The sequence below is a fragment of the Neopelma chrysocephalum genome, unplaced genomic scaffold (assembly GCF_003984885.1).
Source record: "Neopelma chrysocephalum unplaced genomic scaffold, ASM398488v2 Primary Assembly neopelma1_26, whole genome shotgun sequence".
Lineage (NCBI taxonomy): Eukaryota > Metazoa > Chordata > Aves > Passeriformes > Pipridae > Neopelma > Neopelma chrysocephalum.
In genome coordinates, this window is record NW_020897695.1 from 21,226,905 (window position 1) to 21,252,299 (window position 25,395).

The 25,395-nt window shown below is 38.8% G+C and overlaps 1 protein-coding gene across 2 annotated transcripts; it reads left to right on the forward strand.

Moving 5' to 3' along the window:
* Positions 1-2,013: 2,013 nt before the first annotated feature.
* INHBA (inhibin subunit beta A) lies at positions 2,014-19,308 on the forward strand. Of its 2 annotated transcripts, XM_027675839.1 has the most exons (3): positions 2,014-2,095; positions 4,718-5,246; positions 16,197-19,308. In XM_027675839.1, exons 2-3 carry the CDS (start codon positions 4,859-4,861, stop codon positions 17,081-17,083), a joined length of 1,275 nt encoding a protein of 424 aa, XP_027531640.1. In that variant the 5' UTR covers positions 2,014-2,095; positions 4,718-4,858; the 3' UTR covers positions 17,084-19,308. The 2 variants fall into 2 exon arrangements, with proteins under 2 accessions (XP_027531640.1, XP_027531641.1); XM_027675840.1 differs by lacking the exon at positions 2,014-2,095 and having other exon boundaries at positions 4,559-5,246.
* Positions 19,309-25,395: the final 6,087 nt, after the last annotated feature.

Here is a 25,395-nt window from a genome sequence, read left to right on the forward strand (position 1 = left end):
TGAAATGAATAATGCTTTTCACTTCTCCTAAACTCCTTTCAGAAGTTATCCTGCACTATAAATCACATACATGCTTGCTGTACTTCACTAGGTAGCTTTTTCTGTCACAGATCACACGCTTTCTCATCAGGAATTCTCTGACTCGCTGCCACTGAGGGAGAAGTTCTGGACTGGCTGGGTGCTGCATCAGTAGGGGTGTGATGGTCAGCAGCCTTCACACCAGCTGCTGCAAGTGGAGCACCACACTACTGTGAGTCCAAGGAGAAGATAGCTCTGTTACTTTCAGGGCAATTCTTCCATTCTCTGTAAAACCAGTGCAATATAAGATCTCTTGCTGAGCATGTCTGCTGCCAAATTGCAACAGTCCCTGCACTAGCAGTATGTAACTAATTTCAAGAGTTTTAGGATGACAGTTAAAACCAAACTCACTCTGGGCCCGAGAAAAACAGAATTGCAAACTGGAAAAGTCTTTTGCCAAAACTCAGTTTAGGATCCCCATTAAAAATAACTGTGAATAACTAGGTATATGCATACTCATTATCTGTTTCTTGAAGCAAGTCTCTCACTGTTACAGAAGAAAAAAAAAAAAAGGAAAAAGAAACCATAAAAAAGCTGTTCTTTGTAACAATTGGAACCACCAAAATCAGACTGCAGGAAAGCTACTGAAACCTGTTTCAAGAGGCTTCAATCCATAGCATGTTACAGCCTGAAAATTTCTTATATGCATATTAAAAATGGGAAACAAAACAACCCATCTGGTCATATGCTTCCCATTAACTTCTATTTTTTGCTTATTCTACCAAAGCTGTTGTGTGAATACAGCGCACACACATTAGTTGGGATCAACACTGCTTTAAGGACTCTCTGGTATCACTGTAAACTGAAAGTTTTAAATCTTTCTTCTCTGATCCAGATCAGCCATATTCCAAGACAGATTAAACTGACATTACCAACAGGACATAAAAATACAATTATAAGTACGATTCAGGCCAAAAAAAAATCTGAAGGATGGGGATTTTCTGGTAATCAGTGGGTGTTTTGAATGAGTAAAGACTGCATGATCATGCCATTTGTCATCAATGGTACCACATAAAGCCAGTTATTATGTGTGTTTAAGAAAGGAGATGGATTTTGGATTTACTTTTGACCATATATATATATATACACACATATATGTGCGTATATATATAATATATATATTATATAGATATATATATTACTTCTGTACTGCCTAATTGGCATAGTTATTTCTGATTTTCATTAAGGTAAACTGAAATGAAAATTGCTTTTTATTTCATTCCACAAGTCTTAATATCACACTTGCAAAAAATGTGACTTGTCATTCATTGTATTTTATTTTTAGATGTCTAAACCATTTTTAATAGTGTGATGCAATCTGCATGTCAAAAAGCCAGAGGACTCGGGCAGGAGCAACATGATTCATTTTTTAAGAGCTTTAAAGGGATCCCTAAGTTAAACAGAAGGACATATTTATTCAGAGATTGAATTAAAAAAAAATCATCCACAGCAAAAGGATTCTTACTAAAATGCATTTTCCTGAATTTGAAAAGGATCCAAATTTGCAGAAAGAGTATCTGATATATCCTGAAGTATGAAAGAAGAAGAAAACAATTTGCAAACTGGTAATTAAATATCTGGCAAATACTATATTTAAACTAAATCAGTGAAATCTACATCTAATAATATCTATATAGCTATGCAATGAAACAAGCTGAAGTGTGTCTTCCTGACTCATAATGTTTGCTTTCAGTCTGATGTTAAGTTCTATCCTTTAAATGGAGATCACCACTACAAGTTGAATCCACGATATTTTGTCATGCTAGCCAATTAGGAGTTTCCATTAGATAATTACAAGAAGTATGTCTCATACAGGAAAAACAGTCAATGCTGATGTAACAGGATTAACCAATCCAGCACAGTGATCCGGCCCACTTACTTTTGACAGACGTTATATGTGAGTGTACACATAAGAAGTACAGTATAAAGCTTCGCATTATAAATACCACAAAGAGGAACTTCAGCAGTTCTTAGTGCACAATACAGCAGTCTCCTTCTGAGAGTCAGGACTAGAGAGGTAAAACTTTAAATCGGCTTTTTTCTTTTAAAACTGAAACTTTTAATTCCTGTGCATGTTGTTGCATATTGTTAGGGTTATATTGAATGAATACATATACAGAGCTTTGCAGCTCAGGTAATTTTATAGAAAGAGTCTGAACCACCATTTCTGTATATATTCAAATGCTATGTATTTTTGTACATATATGTATATGCATGCAAGTACAAATGAACTTGAATCAGCGGTATTGACAGACTCTCTTTTAGAAAACAGTGGTTTTTAGAAAGTTATGCTTTAATGTTAAATCTGTCATCATCATGGCATGCAAGTGAAATATGCTATCCCTATATGTAATAGAGATTGTATGCGATAAGTGTACCTCTAGTAGACGGCAAGCAACGTATACCCCACAGCAAGAACCCAAACATACTTGTCTGTATTTTATATTGGTTTATGCCTATCTTTTCCTTTTCATCAGACACTATTGGGATAGGTGCTATATTAGAACTATAAATAACTCCTTTAATTATGTCATCTGTTAGTACATCTAATCATGAATGCATATTTTCATCTGAAATTATTTTTTCGTCCAATTAAACTTTTAGTTCTATTTCAAGCTGACTTTCAGACTTCGTATAATTACAACAGACTTTGGGCTGTTCACAAGATCCAAGAAATTTCAATGTATTATAGTGAGGTTTGTGTTACAAAGATGTGTTTATAAGAATGGCTGCAGGGTTTATAATGCTGACAGACCTGTAAGTGTAACAGTATATAACAGTATAGCAACTGAGGTCAGTAAAACACAGATGAGGGTGTACTGTGGATGCTTTATAACAGTAAAAGACTTATAAAAGAGCTTAATTGAAAAGGACTTGCAATATATAACATTTGTAAAACTTTGGTTGATTGTTCAATTACTTCTGTGTGTTTCATTTACTCTGACTATAATTCCTTGCCTGTCTCTTAGCCCATGTGCCTGTAGTCATCTCATGGAAATTAGAGACCTTTAAAAGCTTATATTTATAAATTATTCCTTTCCACTGTGAAATACAATGGTTGATGGTAATATACTAAAAGTGGAATATTTGCTGGGTAGGAGGTAAGCACACCTGAGAAGACAGAGCTGTATCAGAAAGAGAATGAAAGGAAAGAAAAGGGTAAACACTAAAAATGAAGAAGCTATTCTAAGAAAATCTGTACAAGTTAACATCCAAAGGGGAAGAATCCCAAAAAGTTATAGTTATAGCTGTAATTTTTCCATTTTCCATTATCAAATTCAAATGTAAGCGAGTTGGCTAACTTCAACTTCCCTCAGTAAGAAAGAGAATGGAGAGACAACAGAATCTGAAGGCAACATGAAGCCATGGTAGTGACACTGGGAATGCCTTTTCACTATAGAGCATAAACTGTCAAGGGGCTACCAGCACTGGTTGAAACTCCTGCTCCTAGTAGCGCTTTAGATTTCTTTTAATTCCTACTGTCTTATTCTAATATTATGATTGCTCTGTGTGATTTAAATGAATGAAGCAATACATGCCTTTTAATAACAATGGGCCAAATGTAGAAGATCTTACTCAGCCTTCACTCAGAATTATTATTGGCATCGATGAGGGATTTGCTTGAGCCAGAACCAAGTATGATTTGGCCAGATGACATGTAACTCTTTTTACCTTCAAAACATTTTTCAGGCATTGCTTGATTAAGCCCAAACCTAAATATAACTACCTGAGAACTTCTAGGCACAGACTAGCATAAAAGTAGGGGTATTTCTGGTGGGAGGGCACTACCTTCACATCACAGATATGTGCTGTACCAACTCATGTTTAGACTCTCAGTGCCTGACTGCATATTACAGCTGGGGAGTGTATCATGTATTATAGAGCCCTCCAAACAACAGTGTGATTTTGCACCCTTCAGATCTCTTGCCAGTGTTAACAACCTCCAGAAAAGGTCTTTTCTTCTACTCAGGGCAGAATAATGTTCTGTCCAAAATATTTGGAGCCACTCCCCTCATCCCCATCTCTTTCACAAGCTATTTAACATCTCCTGCTATCCCTAACAATACCATGCAGGACCAAGAGTAAGGTGCTTGTTAAAGATTTCACCCTTTTCATTCATTCATGTTTCCTCTGTTTAGTTAAGCCAGTGATATGTTGAAGGAATAAAACAAACAAAACAAAACAAAACAAAAAGAAAGTGGAAAAGAAAGGGAAAAAAAGGGGGGAAATGACAGCGGGGGGGGGGAGGGTCGAACGGAGAGAGAAAAAAAAGAGTAAATTTACAGCAATGAGAAGAGATTTTAGAAAGGGGGGAGGGAAGGAACCACGAGTAGTGATATTTGAAGAGAGGTGTGTGTTAGGGGAGCAATGAGCATAAGGAAGCCAGCCTGCCTGTTCCTCCCCCTTCCTAATCATAGCCTTTACTCACAGACAAAACTCCCTCCCTCTCTCATTCACTCACTCACTTTAGGCCAATCCGTCCTCTCTCTCTCTCTCCCTCTCTCTGTGTCTCTCTCCTACTCTGAGACAGAGTCAGAACTCTTCTCCCTGACAGCCACAAACATCTACAGTACTTATTGCATTCAGAGAGGGAACCTGCAAACAAAACTTCACAGAAAACTTTTGGTTCTTGTTCCAGAGAATTTGCTGAAGAGAAGGAAAAACAAACAAACAAACAAACAAACTAAACCAGCCCCCCCCCCCAAAAAAAACTGTTCGTGAAGGGGGAGGAAAAGCAGGGCCTTTCAAAAAGGGAATCACAACAACTTCTGCTGCCAGGATGCCTTTGCTTTGGAAGAGAGGATTTCTGTTGGTGCTTTGCTGGATTATAGTGAGGAGTTCCCCAACCCCAGGATCCGAGGGGCACAGTTCAGTCACTGACTGTCCATCATGTGCCCTTGCCACGCTTTCAAAGGATGTGCCCAGCTCACAGCCTGAGATGGTGGAAGCAGTAAAGAAGCACATATTGAACATGTTGCACTTGAGGGACAGACCTAATATCACCCAGCCGGTGCCCAAGGCAGCACTTTTAAATGCCATCAAAAAACTTCACGTGGGAAAGGTGGGAGAGGATGGTTATGTGGAAATAGAGGATGATGTTGGAAGAAGAGCTGAAATGAATGAAGTTGTGGAGCAAACCTCAGAAATCATCACTTTTGCAGAATCAGGTGAGTGCTTGAAAAACAAAACTGTAAAATATCCTTTGTGTCAAAACTGCAATTAAGTTATTTTCTTCTCCTCAGCAATAATGTTTTCTGAAAGGTTGTAGGATGAGACTTGGGGGAAGGGAGAAGGAGGAATGGGATGGGGGGGTTGTATAGGACTCCGAAGGAATTTGACTTTTCTGACTTAGTCTTGGCTACAGCTTACACTTGCTAAGTACAGTCAGCCACACAGGGAAGTCAGGCTGCAGCAGGGTCCTCCAAACTGTGTCTGTGAAGCCAGAGTACATGTAGTAAAGTACTGGATCGCAGAGTTGATGGTGAAGGAAAAAAGTCTGAAGCCTTTTGGAGAGTATATCAAGACAGAAAGTGAGCTGCAAACTACTTCAGAAACAACCTTTCATGTAAAAATTAGAGTGGAAGTTATAAAATCAGATGAAGCAGCTTTAACTGTTAAAAGTGAGAGGGCTTTTTTGTGTTGGTTTTTTTTTCTTTTTTTTTTTCTTTTTAATTTAACACAGCATCTTCGGCAATAAAGAGTTGCAGGGACTGTCAGATGACTGCAATAGAACCGGACAAGTTGCTGTAGCTGATCCAATTTGTAATGCAGACTTCTGCATACTGGAAAAAAGATTCTGTTCCTAAAACATTCCAGCCAAAAAATGCAACTTTGATATGGTGTATTTTGAACTCTTTCACAGTTCTTTTCCCCTAACACTTATGCAGTAAGAGCTCAGAATATATATATTTACTAAGTAATGGCTTAAGACTCCTTTCAACTGCTTATAGGAAACAGCTCTAAAGTTGTACTTTAGTGCGCTGTTCCTACATGAATAGGACCAGAACCCATTTTAATTCAATATATAAGTATCTACATCTGCATATATATCTGTTATTATGGATGAGTATGTTCATGCATGCATCAATAGTAGTATCTTGCAATAACTCTATCATCTAACTAACAGCAACTTTTTATGATGCTGTCTAGCCAAAGCATTTTTCCTGTTGCCAAGACGGTTTTAAAAGAATGTCATTGTTTTGTTTGGTACAGCATATGGTAGGCAAAGTATGCAAAGGAACTCCAAACATTTTTGTTTAAAAGTTTGCTGCAGCAGTATAAACAATTAAGACAACACTCAGAGTTTCCAGTCCTGAAAACCTGTTGACTCAGATGTTCTGATTGCAGGGAAGCCATGCACAAGAAGTGTGCATGCTTTTAAGAACAGACATTCCTTCTGGCTGTCTGATTTTCAACTGTACAAGGAATCCTTGCTTTCGGAGTCCTTGTCAATATACACATTATCAGTTCTTTCAGTATGAGAGCTCAGGCTTTTCAAATTTTCCATCCCCTTCACTTCAGAAAGCAGGCAGAAGGTGTCAATGCCAGAGGTCATTAGAAGCAGGGGCAGCTCAACATTAGTTTAGAAATGAATTTGTAAAAGCAAGGAAATCTCTAAGCTATCTATGAGTCGGATTCCCCACCTGGTTTTCAGCAGCTCGCTCTGAGCACAGTGGAACACATATGGCATGAACAGTGGTTTCTCTTCACTGTGTGAGTCCCAATCATTTGTAAACACATTATGTCTCTCCTGAGCTCTGACACAAAGGAATTTGGAATTTGATATATGCCTACTCTGTAAGACACCCTCTAACAGCGGCTCCTGAAGCCATTGGCTCTCGGGGTCACGTGAGCAGCAAAAACCATGTCATTGCCTACACACTGGCCAATCACCCTGCCACCGATCCGCCCCACCACCAGCTACCCAATACTGACACGTCACTCAGTTTGATTTACATAGCATTGTCCTACTGTTGCTAGCAAAATTAATTTAAGAGCAGTTATGCTATGAAGTTGCACAGCTGAAGGACAGGGGCATCCAGTGTGTTCTCATACCTTTAATTCTCTCTGCAGTCCTCCTTTGCACTACGCCCATCCTGGAAGCCAAGGCAGGAGGGCTGGTCTGTACCTTTTTCCCATACCCACTAGGCTTTGATTTGGGACAAGGGAGGAGCAATTAGCAATCTAGAGACCGAGCTCTTAGAGTTTGGGCTTATAATGGAAGTGATAATTCCACTCTCTGGAGTAACTTCAGGCTGCTGAAATATATTCTTCATCTGTAGCCATTCATATCTGGTGTCTTTCTAACATCAGAGGATCTACCACATTTTACGGGTGCTAATGCTGCAACAACTTAAATAAACTCCACCTGGGATCTCTTCTCATCATGCGCAGGCAGTTTTGCCTGTCAAATATTAAAGCAGTATGTTTTTCCTGTTAAGGAAAGTGAGGCAAAAGCAAAGACAAGGGAAGTATGAGTTAAAAAGACAGGAATAGAATATAGCGACATGGACAGTCCCCACTTTTCATTCTGTGAAAACTGGGAATAGGATGAAGAAGTTTAAACACCAAGTAGGAGAACAAACATGTTCCTCTCACAGTTGGATTAATGTTCTTTCTGCTTTTAATGTGAAACTCACTCTGTCTTAATAGAGGGCAATAAGAAATCAATGAAAATGAATGGAAACATCTCATGTTGTATCAAATAAAGGTCTATGAAAAGAAAAATAAGGCTTTAGGCTTCTTATTCCTTTGGGTATGGCTTGACATAAACCAGCCATTCCCCATACCTTTCAGAAGCCACATTTACTACTTGCCTTCATAAAAAAAGTAGTATTTCCATCTTTCATCAGCCATATCCTCAAACATACAAAGAAACGGAGTGAATGAACAAACAGTGCCCTGTGCATGTGGCTCTGGCTTGAGACTATTTTCTAAAATAGCAAAGTGCAAATGAGCACAGACTTCAGACAATTAGAGGGGAAATAAATGCAGTGAACTTGTCTGATGCACAGGTGTAGTTATGTCCAGGAAATCAGCAAAACAGTTGGCAGGTAGTTTTCACAGCTAACAAATCCAGACAGATCTCTGGAAAACTAATGACCGTGAGTATTGGGCAAAAGTTTACAAATGCACCCTACTGTCCTTTGGCACTTTTACAAGTAAAACATGAAAATTATTTTCTACTTGCATATCAAACTCAGATTACTAACCTCGATTAGTTCTACTATGAGGGTAGTCATGCCAGAGTTCTGTGGGTTACTTCAAGGTCTTTAAAGAGTGTTTTGAGGAGAGGGGTCATATAACTTTGTAACAAGCAAATCCAACAGGTTCTATAACAGAGATACTCAATACTCATAAAATATGATTGGTTACTAGCTCACTTATTATTTTAAGTAGATAGTTTATTAGGCAGATCTGGGATTTTGCCAACTGAATTTGATCCTGGCAACTAAACTACCAATGAAATGGGTTGCTAACATCAGCCCCCGAGAAGGTGATAGGAATTACTGGATGGAAATACTGAAATCTAAAGGTTTGTTGTTAGGAGAACTGCCAGGAAAAAAAGGAGATTTGACAGCTATTTAGACCAATTCTATCACTTCATACTGAATTCAAGGTGAACTGACTTGATCATGTGATGCCTACTTTCATGTGCAGATGGATGCATGTGTGTATATACTCATACCTTTACCTAGGAAAATGCTTACCCCTATGGAGCCAAGCTGGGAGTTCGGGAAGAAAAAAAGGATGTATCGCTTATGTCTCTATGAATAATGTCATCAATTTTCTTTTGAAAGGAACTGTATTTAATAGTACAGGTATTCGCGCTGAGTAAAGAACGGCCACGAGAGGGCACACTCCAAAGGCTTTTTGCTTCACGCAAGGCAACCTTCCTTCAAACTCTTATTTTACCTAGTTGGATCCCGACTCTTAGAGATCTTTATGCTTATCTGTAGATTCTCTGAGTGCAGCTTGTTCCTCTCTTCTAGTTTATTTAAAAGGCAGAGATCCACTGAAGTGGAAAACTGCAAGGAAAATAATGCAGAAAGGAAACAGACAGAGGGGAAAAAAACTGATGGATGCTAAAAGTTCTGGAAATCTAGAGAGATCAAAAATTATCAATATTATTTTTTACAAGATACTGAGAAATGTGACCATGAATCATCATCTGAGATGATTTGCTCACATCTTTTTTTAATGCAGTCTCCTTGGCTTTTAGAAAACAAGCCTATTTTCCCTTGATTATTTTTTTCCTCTGGTATACTGTATCAAAGATTTCAAGATTAGGAAATGGAGGCAAGTTAATTCCAGAAGAGGAAATCCATTCTGTAATAATCTGTTTTATTGTATTAAAATGTGAGAATTCAGGGAGGTTGGTTGTTTTAAGAATGACCTGAGAAAGAACAGATGAATATGAGAAGGTGAGAACTAGTCTACAAAAAGATACCTGAGAGAGACAGAAAGTCTGTATGTGTCCATATCTGTGTGTAGTCATGCCCACAGTTTTGTGTGGAAAGGCAGTTAGGAATATCTGAACGTGTATTTGCCTGTATGTGTGTATAGGCACACATACATCCTTACGTACAGGTATGCTGAGATAGACATGCTTATATACCTGTGTAGTTTTACACATAACATTCTTGTGGAAAAGTATGTGTATTCATGCATTTTCCTGTGTGCAGGATATATCTACACTGCACACATGTAAATGATTCATGCTGAGAAGTTCTTATATCTAGATATGTCTATGAAAAGGCAATGGATGTCTATGAAAAGGCAATCTCATTTAATGCAACAGAGTTTTGCAACACTGATTTAGCATTGAAGCTTAGTCTACTGGAGAGCAACTAGAAGTTCTGTTATTCATTTCAGTGGGCTTGAGGTTTGGGCCTTAGTGCACAGAAATTAAATATTTTAATGAAAAAAGACTGGCGTCTTCTGATCCACTTAATTTTAGATTTTACAGCAAATTATTACAAGTATGTACAAAAAATTGCTATCTCTTTTATAAAAAACAAAGACTTGGTGTTGTTTTTACCTTGGAATATGTTATTGGTGCTTGAACTATTTCAGACATAAATGCAAAAATCAAGTAAAAAAAAAACACTTCAACCAAACAAACACCTTTTTTGTTTCTAAATATTTAAAGCCATGTGGGGGAAGGGCTTTCAATTTGGAAAGAACTCAAAGCTGTGGATGTAAAGTGCTTCCCTCCTAACAAAATAGCAGGAGAGAGTCAAGGCTCACCAGAACTGAACTATTCCACATTCTAAATGACCTTGTCAATGCCTCTTTGGGTTAACTTTTCAAGAAAAGGTATTTAAATAAAGTTGCTGCTGCTTTCTCTTCCCTCCCTGCCTCCCCCCCGCTCCCCAAGAATGCTTGGGGAATAGTTCTTTTTCCTGTTTTGCTTTTTTGGTTTATTTTTCTCTTACAACAAAATGATAGGTGAGCATAAAGATAAGGTATTTGTTAATTGTGTTGTAATTTCTCCTCCCATTGTAAGAGACAACACTTAGGGAGCAGGAATAAAAGTTTGCAACCTGGATGACCAGTCACATAAGCCGGGTAATGAACAGTTAGAATAAATTGTTTGTCAGTGCTTCATAGGCTGAAAGGCATTTACAGAAATGACCACTGTCTAATCATGGTAATAGGATGTTTGTAATAATCAATCTGCCTAGGAGATAATTGCCAGACGATAACAGTGCTAAATTCGCTGAATAAATTCTACACTGCAAACAATTCATCTAACTCCAGTGGTCACTCATTAGTAAACATTTTGAGCAATTATCTCTCAATAACTGTGCTCTTCTCTTCACTCTCTTTAGAGGAACCTTTCTAGTAACCTATTTTTTTTCTGTCTCCTGGGGAACGGAAATGAGAAGTGAAGGGAAGGATGCTTTTGAATGTAATTACAGATTGGCACGCAGTACAAATTCCCCCAAATCTAAACATAGGCAGTAGTAAAGTTAGCAACTAAAAAAGGAAAAAAAGCTAGCTTTGTATGGAAAAACAGTTCACTTAATGTAAAAATGGTTCAAAATTAAGCACCGGTGAAGCATAGAAATTTAAAGTGACAGCATCTTTTTACACAGTGAGTATTTTTAAAGGAAAATTTAAATGCTGTGTATTAAAAAAAATTAGGAATAAGTCACATTATAATGTCAGAAAGGATAATCACTTTCATTATGAAAAAAACCCAGCCTTAATTATTTAACAGCATATGGTTAAAATTTCATCAAGTATCTTAGCATTTCACTTAACAGAAGATCCTTTCATTTGTATAGTTTAGACTCTACCTAGTATACATATAAGTATATAGCTTGAATTAACAGGGCTTGAATCCTGCTGCAAATTGCAAATAAAGGAACTTTGACTACATAGTCAAAGCCAGCCATTCTGAAGGAAGGATCCTTAGCCTCAGAGGAAGAGTACACTGGAGCTGCAGATTACTCCTGTGAGCCCAGCATGAGCCCATGCAGGACTGCCCCTCCAGTCCCCCTGTGCCTAGGCCCTCAAGGGTTTTGTCAGTCTTTTCATGGGTTCCTGTGCTGTGCCCATCACCAAGGGCTGCTTGGGAGCAGGTACTGCATGCCGAGTCCTGTGCGTAAGCCCTGAACAGCCCTTCCAGAGGTGGAGAAGAGGGTACCTGTGCAGGCTCTCCTCTGCTTGCATGTTCAGGTTTCTCTCCTAAAAAGGTGTGCGAGCACTGGTGAAGAGAAAAACAGATATGAGCAAACTCCCATGCTATATATACTGATGCTACGCTTTCTTTCCATTCAGTAACTCCTTCCATTAAACCTTTTACCATATATGCACTACTACTTAGGTCTTGTATTTTTAACCATTTCTCACAGCATTTGCTGGTGTCACTTGTGCTGCTAGACTGCTCCTTTGGCATCACAGCTCTTATCCTGGAAGGGACTTTGTTCAGCAATAAAGCAGAGAGGTGGCCTCTCCAAAGGTTTAGGAAAGGGAGATGAGGAAATCGAAGGGGGCTCAGAGTAATCCCTTGTCTCCTTTTTGTGCTGCTTTCTGCTATGATAACAATCCAGGCTGTTGACATCGCTGTTTATATGAACGTGGAAGTGATGAAGGTATTACCAGTGTTGGGCTGTGGGTCTTTCCACAGTAGTCAGACAGGAGGAGCAGGATGATTAGAAATGGAAAAAGACCCTTGCAAATCAGCTGTGGTATATATAAAGGCAGGACAAGAGGATAAACAAAATGTAATTATGGAAGTGATACAACCCGTAACTTTAAGGAGTCTCCCTTTTGCCTTCAGTTAGATGAACAGTATGTGTTTCCAAAGCTTTGATCCTGTCTGTTAACTGAGACCCAAAATGAAAGACTGCTAAATCCGTAAGCAATATCTGGAGAAACTGAAATACAGTGGTTTTTTTGTTGTTTGTTTTGTTTTGTTTTTTTTTTTTTTTTTTTTTGTTTTGTTTTGTTTTTTGTTTTTGTTTTTTTTTTTGGTCTCAGAACACGTGAAGAATTTGTTTTATTGTAGCACTGAACCTTTTGGAAATAAAGCTCCTGTTACAAAGTGAATGTGTGACTATAATAATCCAAATCCAGAGGTCTCAATTCAGTTTTAGCACAGGCCAAACTCTGATTTCAAAATTAACTTGTCTGAGCATAGTGACCTCTTAAAGACTGCAGGATTCATACCATTTGTGCTGTGTGATCGTAACAAACTAGTTGTGAATGTGAAGAGAATTCAGAAAAGCTTTGTTTTTTCCTAATGTGAAAGCATGCTTTTTATCCCCAACTTTGCACCATTCTCAGTCTTCTTCTAAAAAGACCTGTGAAAGGGAAAGTGGTTTTTAACCACTATAAAACCTTTTATTAGCTATGCAGGTTTGAGGACTCAGGATTTTCTTTCATTCAGAAATATTAGGCTCAGATAAGCTCCCTGTATCTTTTTTCTTTAGAATCTTAATTCACAATTTTTTGTGAAAATGTAGATAACCAATATCAGAGAGGCTGATATTGTAGCTAACAACATACAGGGAGGCTGTTCTCCCTGTATAAGGTCATGTTTTAGGCTACCTTGCTCAAGCTCACTACTCTCAAGTAAAGAAAAGGCAATACTCATGTATTTTCACTGAACTGTTCAAATATTTTTTGTAATAAGGAAGAATTCAACTTTAACACATAGATGAGCATTTGAAAAACTAATTAAAAGGGTTCTTGAGATCCTGTTTCTTTCATGAAATATTTGTCAAAAAGAATGTTTGCATCACTATGCTTCTGGCCAGTGTATAAAGTCATATGAATATTTGCTGTTGCAGATATGTCAATTCGTAACTATTTTCAACTACCACTAGCATGGAAACAGCAGAATGTAAAATACCATGCATTAGCACTTAACAGCATTATGCTGTTCTGTAACACAGGGCTGCCTGGCTTTTCAGATTAGATGGATCATACAGCTTCTTACCCTGTTGAGCAAGTCAGGTCTGCACACCCTGCCTGCTTTCTCCAGAGTGTGTGTTTTTTGTGTCCATATCCAGCACAGCTGATCTGCCCATTTACAAGATCCCTGCTAGTATTGGAACTGCTGTCTGTGCCCAGCTTGGTTTCTCAGGAATACAGAAAAATTTTGCAATTCCCAGCAATACATCCTTATTCCACACACCAGTCTGTGAGTTCTGGGGAAAGAGAGCATTTGGGTGCCAGAACACCTTCTGCAGCCTTGTCAAAACCGCCCTTTTTTCAACCAAAGTTTCCTTGGATAGAGGCAGCAAGCAGAATAGGTTGGATGGGCAGGAATGACTCCTGGCACATCACCTGCCTTCAGGTTCCCTTAAGGTCCAGACTCCCCTCAGAAAGGGTTTATCAGGACTGTGCTAAGGAAAGGGATAAACTAAAGTCAGAAGCTTGCTATAGAAGAGAGAGTTGGGGGGAATGAAGCCACAGGCCGGCTGGTCCTCACAAGCCTTAGAAGTATCCATTCTCATAAAGAACACTCCTTATAACATCCATGTGTACAAGGCAACCAGCCTTTTCAACCAGACTTTATTTGGACTGGAGGAATGTCATTGTACACCTCCTCATGCTCAAACTAAGTCAGGAGTGGGATTAGTGTCTATCACCTGACCTCTGCTCCAACACAGCTGGCAACTTTGCCATATTTTCATTTCCAAAATGGAAAAAAAATTATGTTAGCTGGTAAGAACTGATTAGCAAACTTTCAGTCATTATTGAATGAATCTTAATTAAAAAATAATAGAAAAACAGTAAATCCATCATGTTGCACAGTACCAGTCAGCTTGCTCTTTCTTTTCTATTAGCTACTTCCTTTTTTAAGTCACAGTCCCACTGGTTCGTGTAGCTCCCTGAGAAATTAATGTAACTCACTTCAGAGACTGGCATCAGCTGTCTGTGAGAAGCAGTTAACACGAACCATGTGTTTCCCTATCTCAGTGACAGTTAAAGTCTACAATTTCACACTCTCACTTAGATGGAAAACAAAAACAAAACGCTGTGCTCTTTGGACACTGTAATTCAGAAACATCTGTCTCTTTGACCTGGGAATGCCACGAGGGAAATCTGAATGTGTCAGTGCCAGTACTTCACAGAGAAGAAAAGGAACAGGTAGCTCAAAGGTCAGCACAGCCTGCCTACAAACTTCAGAAATCAGCAACTCTTGAATTAGCAAGCATACACAGGGTAAATGTCTCTTGTGATTTTGCCCCACTTCTGTCTCACCTGAGAATGGGTGAGCAGGGAGATAGTCAGGAAGCCCCTACTAGTGAAGTTCAGTGGCAATGGAAAGCAAGGAGAAGAACCTTGATACTGTGAGGGCAATTTTTCCTGTATGTGTCCAATTACTTCAGTTTTGATCATCATCTGCTGTTTTTAGGGCGCAAAGTTCCAGGTCACTGGCAAGTAGAACTATTGCACAGAAAATCGGGTTAACAACTCTGGGTAGCTCAAGAATAATATCAATGACAAATTGATAATTATGAATACTGTTTCTGTCTCACTAAAATCAGGTATCTCCACATTGAAAATCTGTGACCCCAGTCCATCCTGGCCTCTATGCTAAGAAAGAACAATAGATGTCATCAGGGCTTTTTTCTTTGTCAAGAAAATAGAAAAGTACCTCTCTTAAGAAAATAATATCACGACCATCCCCCAGCTAATTCATTCTCTTTTAACTTTTTCATGCTCTAGTGATCAAATCATTAAACAGCCCTCATTATTCATTCCAACTTCTGCCAGGGATATGAGCTCTGTATCAGAGAAACACCTCCTCACCATCACAATCATCATCATGACATCTCAGCAAGTTGATACAATTATGCCAGAGAACCATCCCCATAATTATACAGTTCTTTAGCTCATTTCTCAATGTATTCACCATTACTATAATCACTGCAAGTACAGTATGTTAAATTAAGAACAGTATCTACAGCTAACATCTCACGGGATGAAGAATCTGCCTGCTGCAGTTCTGCAATTCTTTACAATATAACTCTGCAAAACTCTTAAAGCTGAGGCTCATATTTTAGCATCTGTTTGTTTTTGAAGCAATTGACATTTACAACTAATTTTAAGACGCATATGAAGAATGGCTTTTTATGGAGAGAGAAAGGGCAAACCTGTTTCCCACATAATTTCCAAAGTATTGCTAAAGAATTGGCAGGACTGGACATCATTCCCTAACCAGCTATTAGGTGCAGATTTTTAAGCGTATGATACATATGGACTGCCATCATAAAGCATTTTTGCCTTTCAGTTAACAGTGATCACAAAGACAGATTAGGCAAATGAACTCTTAGCAGCCACTCATGCTTATTTGTCATAAGATGCTTTACAACAATGACTACATTGTTGCTATAACAAAACACTCTGGTTAAAATATTATGCTGGAAAACAACAAGCAAATATACACTTTTCGAAACAGAGAATTTTCATAAAATACAAACTGAGGAGGGGGTGAGGTGAAGAAAGGTTAGAACAGAAGAATCATAAAAATTTAGAAAGTAGAAACCTAGGGAATTTCATGCCTGTGGCAAAAGTTAACAGAAGTCTCTTTAATAGAATGTAAGCAGACATACTAACAAGTTCTTCCTGTCTATTTCCATTTACCAAATCAGGCACAGCCAAGAAAATGTTGCACTTTGAGATTTCAAAGGAAGGCAGTGAATTATCAGTGGTTGAACACGCTGAAGTGTGGCTCTTCCTGAAGGTCTCCAAAGCCAACCGGAGCAGGACAAAAGTCACCATCCGCCTCTTTCAACAGCAGTGGCAGGCAAAAGGCAACTCTGAAGGAGCAGAAGATATGGAGGATGGGAGGTTGAAAGGTGAAAGGAGTGAGACTTTGATTTCGGAAAAGGCAGTGGACACCCGTAAGAGCACTTGGCACATCTTTCCTGTCTCCAGCAGTGTCCAGAGACTCCTGGACCAAGGCAAGAGCTCTTTGGATGTGCGGATTGCCTGTGACCTGTGCCAAGAGACTGGAGCCAGCCTGGTGTTACTGGGCAAGAAGAAGAAAAAGGAAGATGATGGGGAAGGGAAAGAAAAGGAACCTGGAGAATTCACAGGAGAAGAGGAGAAAGAGCAATCACATCGGCCTTTCCTGATGATGCTTGCTCGGCACTCAGAGGACCGCCAGCACAGGCGGCGAAGACGAGGCCTGGAGTGCGATGGCAAAGTCAACATCTGCTGCAAGAAGCAGTTCTTTGTCAGCTTCAAGGACATAGGGTGGAGTGACTGGATCATTGCTCCTACAGGTTATCATGCCAACTACTGCGAAGGAGAGTGCCCCAGCCATATAGCAGGCACATCTGGTTCATCATTATCTTTCCACTCCACTGTCATCAACCATTACCGCATGCGGGGCCATAGCCCCTTTGCCAACCTCAAGTCATGTTGTGTGCCCACCAAGCTGCGGCCTATGTCCATGCTCTACTATGACGATGGCCAGAACATCATTAAGAAAGACATACAGAATATGATTGTGGAGGAGTGTGGCTGTTCGTAGACGCGTGTGTGTGCAAAACCCTTCTCATTGGGAAGAAAATGTATCAAAAGCCCAAGAAGAGGAAAGACCGGACATGGTATAACCTTTTTTGAATGAAACAATCATCAGAAATAAAAGCAAAAACAAAAGAGAGAGAGAAAAGAGAGAGAGAAAAGAAAAAAAAAAACTACTAATGGAGGATTAGAGAAGACCTCAGATATAAAAAAGGAAGAAAGCTTCATGAACCCGGGCTTGAATAAGATGCATCTGAACAGCGGTATGGGTTGGGGATTTCCCCTTCCTTTCAGTATGCTCCTTATCTTATTACATAGTATACTAAACATTAGTTATTACTAGGGGAGTTTTGTTCCCTCCCTTAGTTACCCATCAGTTCAAGCCATGGTAGCAGCTCATCTGACTTGCAGCAATTTGGACAAAGTCCAAAATGTCATTGAAAAGCCATGTGTATGATCAATACAGTCATTAGTGCTTTCCCCCCGCATTTACAGAGAAACTGAGTAGGTGTGTAGTGTTTGTGTGTATATATATATATGGTTATGTATTTATATACATATCTCTATACATACAGACACTATACACATACATATATTTAACTGATCAAGAACAACAATGTGCAGGTGTATACACCTTCATCTTCTGCACTACATCTACAAAAAAAAAGGAAAAAGGAAAAAAGAAAAATGAAGAAAAAAACAGAATAAAAAATGAATGAAAGAATAAAAGTTACATTCTGTAAAGGTGCTTACAATGTTAGAACTATGCAACCTAGTTGGTTTGAAACTGTTTACCTGCAAGAGAAAGAAAAAAAAAATCAGAGAGACTTTTTTTAAATGGAAGTAACTTGTTTAAAAAAAAATTCTTTGGTGAGAGATACTTGAAAGGAACATGTTTGTCCAGTTACTGGAGTCAAACATTTCTATATTTTGTAAAAAAAATTTTTAATCGTTTACTATTTGCACTACAATGGTGTCTGACCTGTCTAATCCTTATTTAACAAATATTTGCAAGGGAGGGTGGTTGGGTGTGGGAGGGGTTGAGAGCTGCACTTATTGTGAGCTATACAAGAACTGCTACAGCACACAAAATAGCTATTTTTATTATTATAATAATTATTATTATTTTGTACCTTAAAATGAATAGACACATACACCAAAGACATTTGTGCGAGCCTCTAAAAAGTCTGTTTGTGGTTGGTACCATTCACCTGTAGTAAGTTAGGGTTTGAATTAGGGGTCAGTGGGTTGATTACATTCAGGCTAGAATCTCTGTTAACCAGTTAAATTCAAATAGTGCCCTCAGCAGAAAATTGCCATGTAAAGTAAGCCCAGAAAATCCCTGGGATTTGGATCCAATGTGCTCGGATCTGAGGTACATCTAAGCATAACTGTACTCTTTTGTACGTACAACACTAAACTTGGCCCAGATGCACAGCAACTGTGTATTATTGGGAAACACCTTTGTCCAAGGGATATACATATATATAGAGATAGATATTTCTGTATGTACATATGTATGTATACACAAGGTATAAGCACTTCTGGCTTCATTTTACTGCTCTTAAAACAATGAATGTTTGTGTGCAAAGCACAGTATGTTATAAGATTGTTTGTTTCTTACTGCCAAGCGGGAGGCTACATGTTCAAAATTGATACTTGTGCGAGAGAAACCTAAAGTACTGGTATACACTTAGAAAGTGTCAATGTAAAGTTGCAAGCAACTTTGGGCCCTTTCCACCATTGCCCCTGCAAATATACAGAAAAAGGCAGTTGTGTTAGGATTTCTGTTTGAAATGCAGTCTTTGCCAAAAGATTGGTGTCTCAACCACCACCCTCTAGCATGACAACTCTTAATGGGTTTGCGCATCACCTGTAAAACCTAATTTTCAGTGTCAACACCTAACCTGAAGGGTCCAACCCGTAGGGCATAGGTAGATAGTTGTTGTTTTTTTAAATTTTTCGCTGTCATATTTAAAAGAATGTTAACCTTACAACATTTGTCTTTGGGTAGGGGGAGATGATAAGAGGGAATGGGAGAAATCTTTAGGCCCTGTTTACACTGAGTTTGATAACCCTGAGCCTGAAGCTTCAGACTCTCATAAGTTTGCTGAACCAAGACCCTGTTAGCTGCCTTCTGACGGGACAGGCTTCAAAATACCTCTCACGGAAAGAAGCACTAACGTGGCTCCCCAACTTGTTAAGAGCACAATCTGTTAAAAAAAAAAAAAAGAAAAAGAAAAAAAGAAAAAAAAACAAAGAAGAAAAAAGATAGCACAATATAACCCAGTCACATTGGCTAGGGATAGTGTGTTAGCACCTTCATTGCAAGAACCATTTTTAAACAGTGTAATCAGGGCCTTCATTTTTGTCAGCCAAAACTGTTTGTGTGTGCATGTGTGCGTGCGTGTTCTGTGTGTGTGCTTATGTATGTGCACATGGGCATATGTCCATATTTGTATGTATTAATAGAGAATAAAAAAAAAGAAAAAAAAGAAAGAAAAATTTAAAAAAAGCCCTTTCCTCTGTTGAATAGCTATCAACATACGTGCTTATAGCTAAGTTTTCTATCTAATTTATTCCACAATATTTAGATTGCATAGTACAGCTAATGGGTTATACATTTATGTACTTTTTATACAATGCATTTTTTACAGACTTGTTTGCAATTTGCAAAAAAAAAAAATTAAAAATATAACAATTGGTTAAACTCTAAATTTGTTACTAAAGTATTCTGTAAGATATCAAGGCTTTCTGATTTAAATTATTTGCAGAAGTTCGTTAGGTTTTTTGTGTTTTCTTCCTGGGGAAAGGGAGGGATACCAAATGCTAGTAGGGAAATTATTTAAAATAAAATAAAATAAAAAAACAAACAACAAAGATGCACAACTAATTTATCTTTATAACTTAAACCAAGTTCCTGACCCCACTTATTTAAAGCAAGTAGCAGAATTTCAGTTGATTTTTCCAAAAGTAGAGCCAGGCTTTGAAACAGCAGGAGCAGGGACACAGTCTGTGAGAGTTGTTAAGGAGAGCTCCTTTTAGTTCACTAGACTTTGGACTTTGTCTTAAAATTGGGTGCTCCAGAACCCTTATTCATATAATTGGATGTCCCAGAACCATTACTCATGTCAGCAGGCTCTTTGATGTCTACTAGTCTCTGTGCAAGAGCAGTAACACTACTTACATGAGTAAAGGTATGCGAGGGTGAATCACAGGTTCCTTTTGCTGTGGGCATTGTGAAGGGAGAGAAAGGATTTTGAATGAATGGCACCACAGTCAACATTGTTTAATTCAATTATTTAAACCAGGCTGCTTGCATCATGCTTCATCTCTGAACATAGTGGCCAGGGGAAGCAGGTGAGATGGCTCACGTTGATAAAAATTATTCTCTACAGTGATTATTTAGAGAGTATCAGAGACTTGAAATCCCAGAACCTTCCCCTAGATGAGAATGGCAAAACTCTCATTGACTGCAAGCATAGTAGGTTTAGGCCCATGGTTTTCCTGGCCAAAGGAGAAATATCCTTTTAAAAGAGGTCTGATTCTGAGTTTGATACCAGCTTTTATGTGATGAATGTTGACTGGCCCTGGAAAACATGAAACTAGCCTGAGACAACGTCCAAGTGAGGAAAGAAAATAAGATTTTAGACGTTGTGAGCATGTTTCATGATAGATACATCGAAAACAGAAAAAGGTTTTTAAATCAAGAAGTAACTGTTCCTAAGCCCTCCTTTTTAGCTTTCATTTGTATGTGTATATTGGTCACAAATTTTAAAGATTTCTCCCTCCAGTCTCTAGATTCAGTCATGGGGTTTTGATTTGTGGTCAGAGTTATTTAAAGTTGAGGGAAATGAAAAAATCTATGATAAAGTAAAATAAGAAATTGAGATTTTAATCAAGACTGACTGATCCCAGCAAAACACCCCATCCCTGATAATCTGATTTAATTAAATCTGCATGTACTTACTTATAATAGCATTAGAAATACCATATTTAATCAGTTGTCCTATGGCACATAGCCTCAAAAATTACTTCTCCTTCCAGGTACGACTGTACCAAAAAAAAAGAGAAGCCCTTAACTACTAGCACATTCATTTCCATATAACCCATTTTCTGTTTGTATTGAAAATACATTTTCAGTATATGCTTAAATACAGAAATATATTTGTTTAGTACATCCACAATCTTCTTGCTTCACTGTTGACTACAGTTGGTTGATTTTCCCCATCTCCAAGTCAGATGCTCACTGGACACAAAGCCTACAAAACTTGCAGAAGTGCATGTTAAGATGTTTCTTTGGGAGGGCTGAATGTATTTGTATTCTTCAGATTTAGCAAAAGAAAATGCTTAAAAATGCTTATAATTATTGTGCACTCTTATCTCACAGCAGAATACTGATCTAGGGCCCAAAACTCTAGAACTGAATGAAATGGGAGTTTTGTCATTGACTTCAATAGAAACAGCCTCTTACCAAATCACTGCAAAGTAGGACTCCATTATATATACCTCCTTCTTTTTGTATTTTGTTGAGATTTAAGCCATCAAGTTCATTTAACTGTGATGCCACAAGATCATATGGAAGCTAGCAGCAATACCTCTTAAGGTAGAGAAGTTCAGGCATCTGTAAAGTCGATGTGCAAGATTAAATTTTTTATGGACTATTATTCATGTGGAATTGTGCCTTACTCTGTAAGCAATGCCATTGATTTTCAGAGGTTCTCCTTTCCTAGAAAGTTACCAGTCAGCATCAAAAAATGGAGCAAAATCTATTTCTGAGGCATAGGTAGATGTGATGGAAATGGTTGAGTTCTTAAAGTTAAACCTCATGTCAATACCGTGCATCAGTAAAAGAATCAGATGCTAATCACTTTCCTTACACTGAAAAAAGCTTTACTCCCCATCTGCTCTCACTACACTAGTCGTGGAGTAAAAAGTTTTCAGTATGAGTAAATAAAGTCATAATCTGACCTTTTGTGAACAACTATAAGCAAGGTTTTCATGGGCAGAAACAAGCAGCACTTCTGGGTTACATAGCTATTTATTTTTTGAGATATAGTGAATCTGTGTTAATTCTCAATGGGTTTCTTTGTATTTAAATACTTTCAAAAACAACACATTGACAATGGGTTGAAGATATATATATACGTATGTATACATACATATTATATATATATCTACAGTATATATATACACACAACTATATATATGTATATACATATATATAAATTATGAAAGCCAAGATATTATGAAGCCTATTTTGTTTTTATCATTTTGTGTTTTGTTGTTGATATTATTATTATTGTTATTATTATTATTTTGCATACTACATGCAGTGCTTTAACCAATGTCTGTTCAGCTAATGTAATTAAAGTTGTTAATTTATATGAGTACATTTCAACTATGTCAATGGTTTCTTAATATTTATTGTGTAGAAGGACTGGTATTTTTTTTATTTACATTATGTTTAAAGAGGTAACAGTTTGATATGTTCTCATTTGTTTATATTAGAAGTTATTTATTTTCACGGCATTCCGTCTGGTATTTTGATATTTGGAAGGCATGCTACCTATACTTTGTACAGTTAGTGGGCAGTATTCAGCAGCTCCCAGTAGATTTTTAGGCCCTCTGTTAAGTAAAAGACCTATTTGGGCTTCTTGTTTTAGATCTTTCCTATTGGTTTGCCAGGACCACTCAGTGCACTTATTGCCAGACACTCTGCCTGTGTGACCAATTTATTCCTACTGTATTTACCCAGGACAGAGGACCAAAAACCACCTCTGGTGTAAGTCCAGTGACTTCAGTGAAGTTATACCAGAGATGTATTTGGCTCACAGAGAAAATGCTTGTGCAAATCAATGCAAAGAAAAGGCAGAAAGAAAGAGTCTTTGCATTTGGAATGGGATTTCAACATGTTGAAAATGTTTGGATCAGCTATTATTTTATTTTACTTTGTTCTTTTTGTTATTTTGCTCTTTCTTATACAACAGCAGCAACAACACAAGTGAAATAAATAAAGGGAGTTTCACCAAGCATTGTGTAATCGTCCCTTAATATGCTTTCCTTGTTGGGAAATTAATGGGAACTTGGGAAATAACAGAAAAAAATTCACCTTAAAGGTGAAACACATGGATGCCTCTTTGGAATGAACAGTGTGATAACTTTCCCTTTGGTGTGACTTTGTTAAATGGACATTTGATTTCAAGTAATGGAATTTTATGTTGTTCACTACTTCTGAAACACATGGAGTACAAAAGCTAAAGCCAGCTGCAACTGTCCCTTGCCTGCAGGCTGTTAGGTCTTCAACTACCATCACCATAATTCCCTTGAATAATCCAGAACTAGATGCTCACAGAGATAAAAGGAGAATTTTCATTACTGAGACAAAATTGCAAGGCTGTCAGCTCATATGCACTAGTTTATAAACTGATTGGTAGTCAGATGAAATGATCAAAGAGGCCTGATCACAAGCAGCTGATCCCTGCTCTGAGTGGGAAATAATTTGAACATTCTTATATTTGAAAGTAAAGTGAATTTATGAAGGGTTTTCACCAGTTGTTGCATTCTACGGTGATAAATGGACTAGTGCTGCATTCCAGTGGGGTGAGAATCAGGTAACAAGAATTCTGAGGTTTATCTTTAAACTGATTATTTGCACAGTGCTCAAGCATAGCCCACCACAGCTATAAGCAGAACTTTAAATAATCATGCACTGAAAGCCTTTCTACAAAAGCTAGACAACTGAATTGGCTTCCTGTCACTGAAAATATGTTTTCAACAAATCATAGAATCATAGAACCACAGAATCAACTAGGCTGGAAAAGACCTCTGAGATTGTCAAGTCCAATCCTTGATGCAACACCACCGTGGTTACTAGACTATGGCACTAAGTGCCACATTCAGTCTCATCTTAAAAACCTCCAGGGACGGAGAATCCACCACCTCCCTGGGCAGCCCATTCCAATGTCTGATTACTCTTTCTGTAAAAAATTTCACCCTAATATCCAACCTAAACTTCCCCTGACAGAGCTTAAGACCATGCCCTCTTGTCTTACTGATAGTTGCCTGGGAGAAGAGACTGACACTCACCTGGCTACAACCTTCTTTCAGGTAGTTGTAGAGAGTTGACGTCTCCCCTGAGCCTCCTCTTCTCCAGGCTAAACAACTCCAGCTCCCTCAGCCTCTCCTCATAGGATCTGTGCTCGAGTCCCTTCACCAGCCTTGTTGTTCTTCTCTGGACCTGCTCCAGCCCCTTAATATCCTTCCTGAACTGAGGGGCCTAGAACTGGAGATAGTACTCCAGGTGTGGCCTCACCAGTGCTGAGTCCAAGGGAAGAATCACCTCCCTGGACCTGTTGGCCACACTGTTCCGGATACAGGCCAGGATGCCATTGGCCTTCTTGGCCACCTGTGCACACTGCTGGCTCACGTTCAGCTTCCTGTCAATCCAAACTCCAGGTCCTTTTCTGCCTGGCTGCTCTCCAGCCACTCTGTGCCCAGCCTGTAGCACTGCAGGGGGTTGTTGTGGCCAAAGCGCAGGACCCAGCACTTGTCCTTGTTGAACCTCATCCCTTTGGAATCAGACCATCTCTCCAGCTTGTCCAGGTCCCTCTGAAGAGCCCTCCTGCCTTCCAGCTGATCAACACTCCCCCCCAACTTGATGTAGTCTGCAAATTTGCTAATGGTACACTCAGTTCCCTCATCCAGATCATCGATAAAGATATTACACAGAACTGGGCCCAACACTGATCCCTGGGTGACACCACTAGTGACCAGCCACCAACTGGATGCAGCACCATTGGCCACCACTCTCTGGGCCTGGCCCTCCAGCCAGTTCCTAACCCAGCACAGAGTACTCCTGTTCAAGCCGTGGGCTGCCAGCTTTTTCAGGAGAATGCTGTGGGAGATGGTTTCAAAGGCTTTGCTGAAGTCCAGGTAGACCACATCCACAGCATTCCCCTCATCCACCAGCCAGTTCACCTGATCATAAAAGGAGATCAGGTTGGTCAGATAGGACCTGCCCTTCCTAAACTCAGGCTGGTTGGGTCTGATCCCTTGTCCATCCTGTAGGTGCTGTGTGATTGCACTCAGGATGATCTGCTCCATAACCTTGCCAGGCACTGAGGTCAGGCTGAGAGGCCTGTAGAGCTAGAGAAAGCCTTTGTTTCGGATAGAACTAAGACATGTTTGAATACTTGATTTCTTTCCTTTGTTATGATCACTAAGCAGTTGGACTCAATGATCTTAAAGGTCTTTTCCAACCTAAATGATTCTATAATTATTACTGCCAGCAAAGATTAATCCAGCTGGATTTGGAAG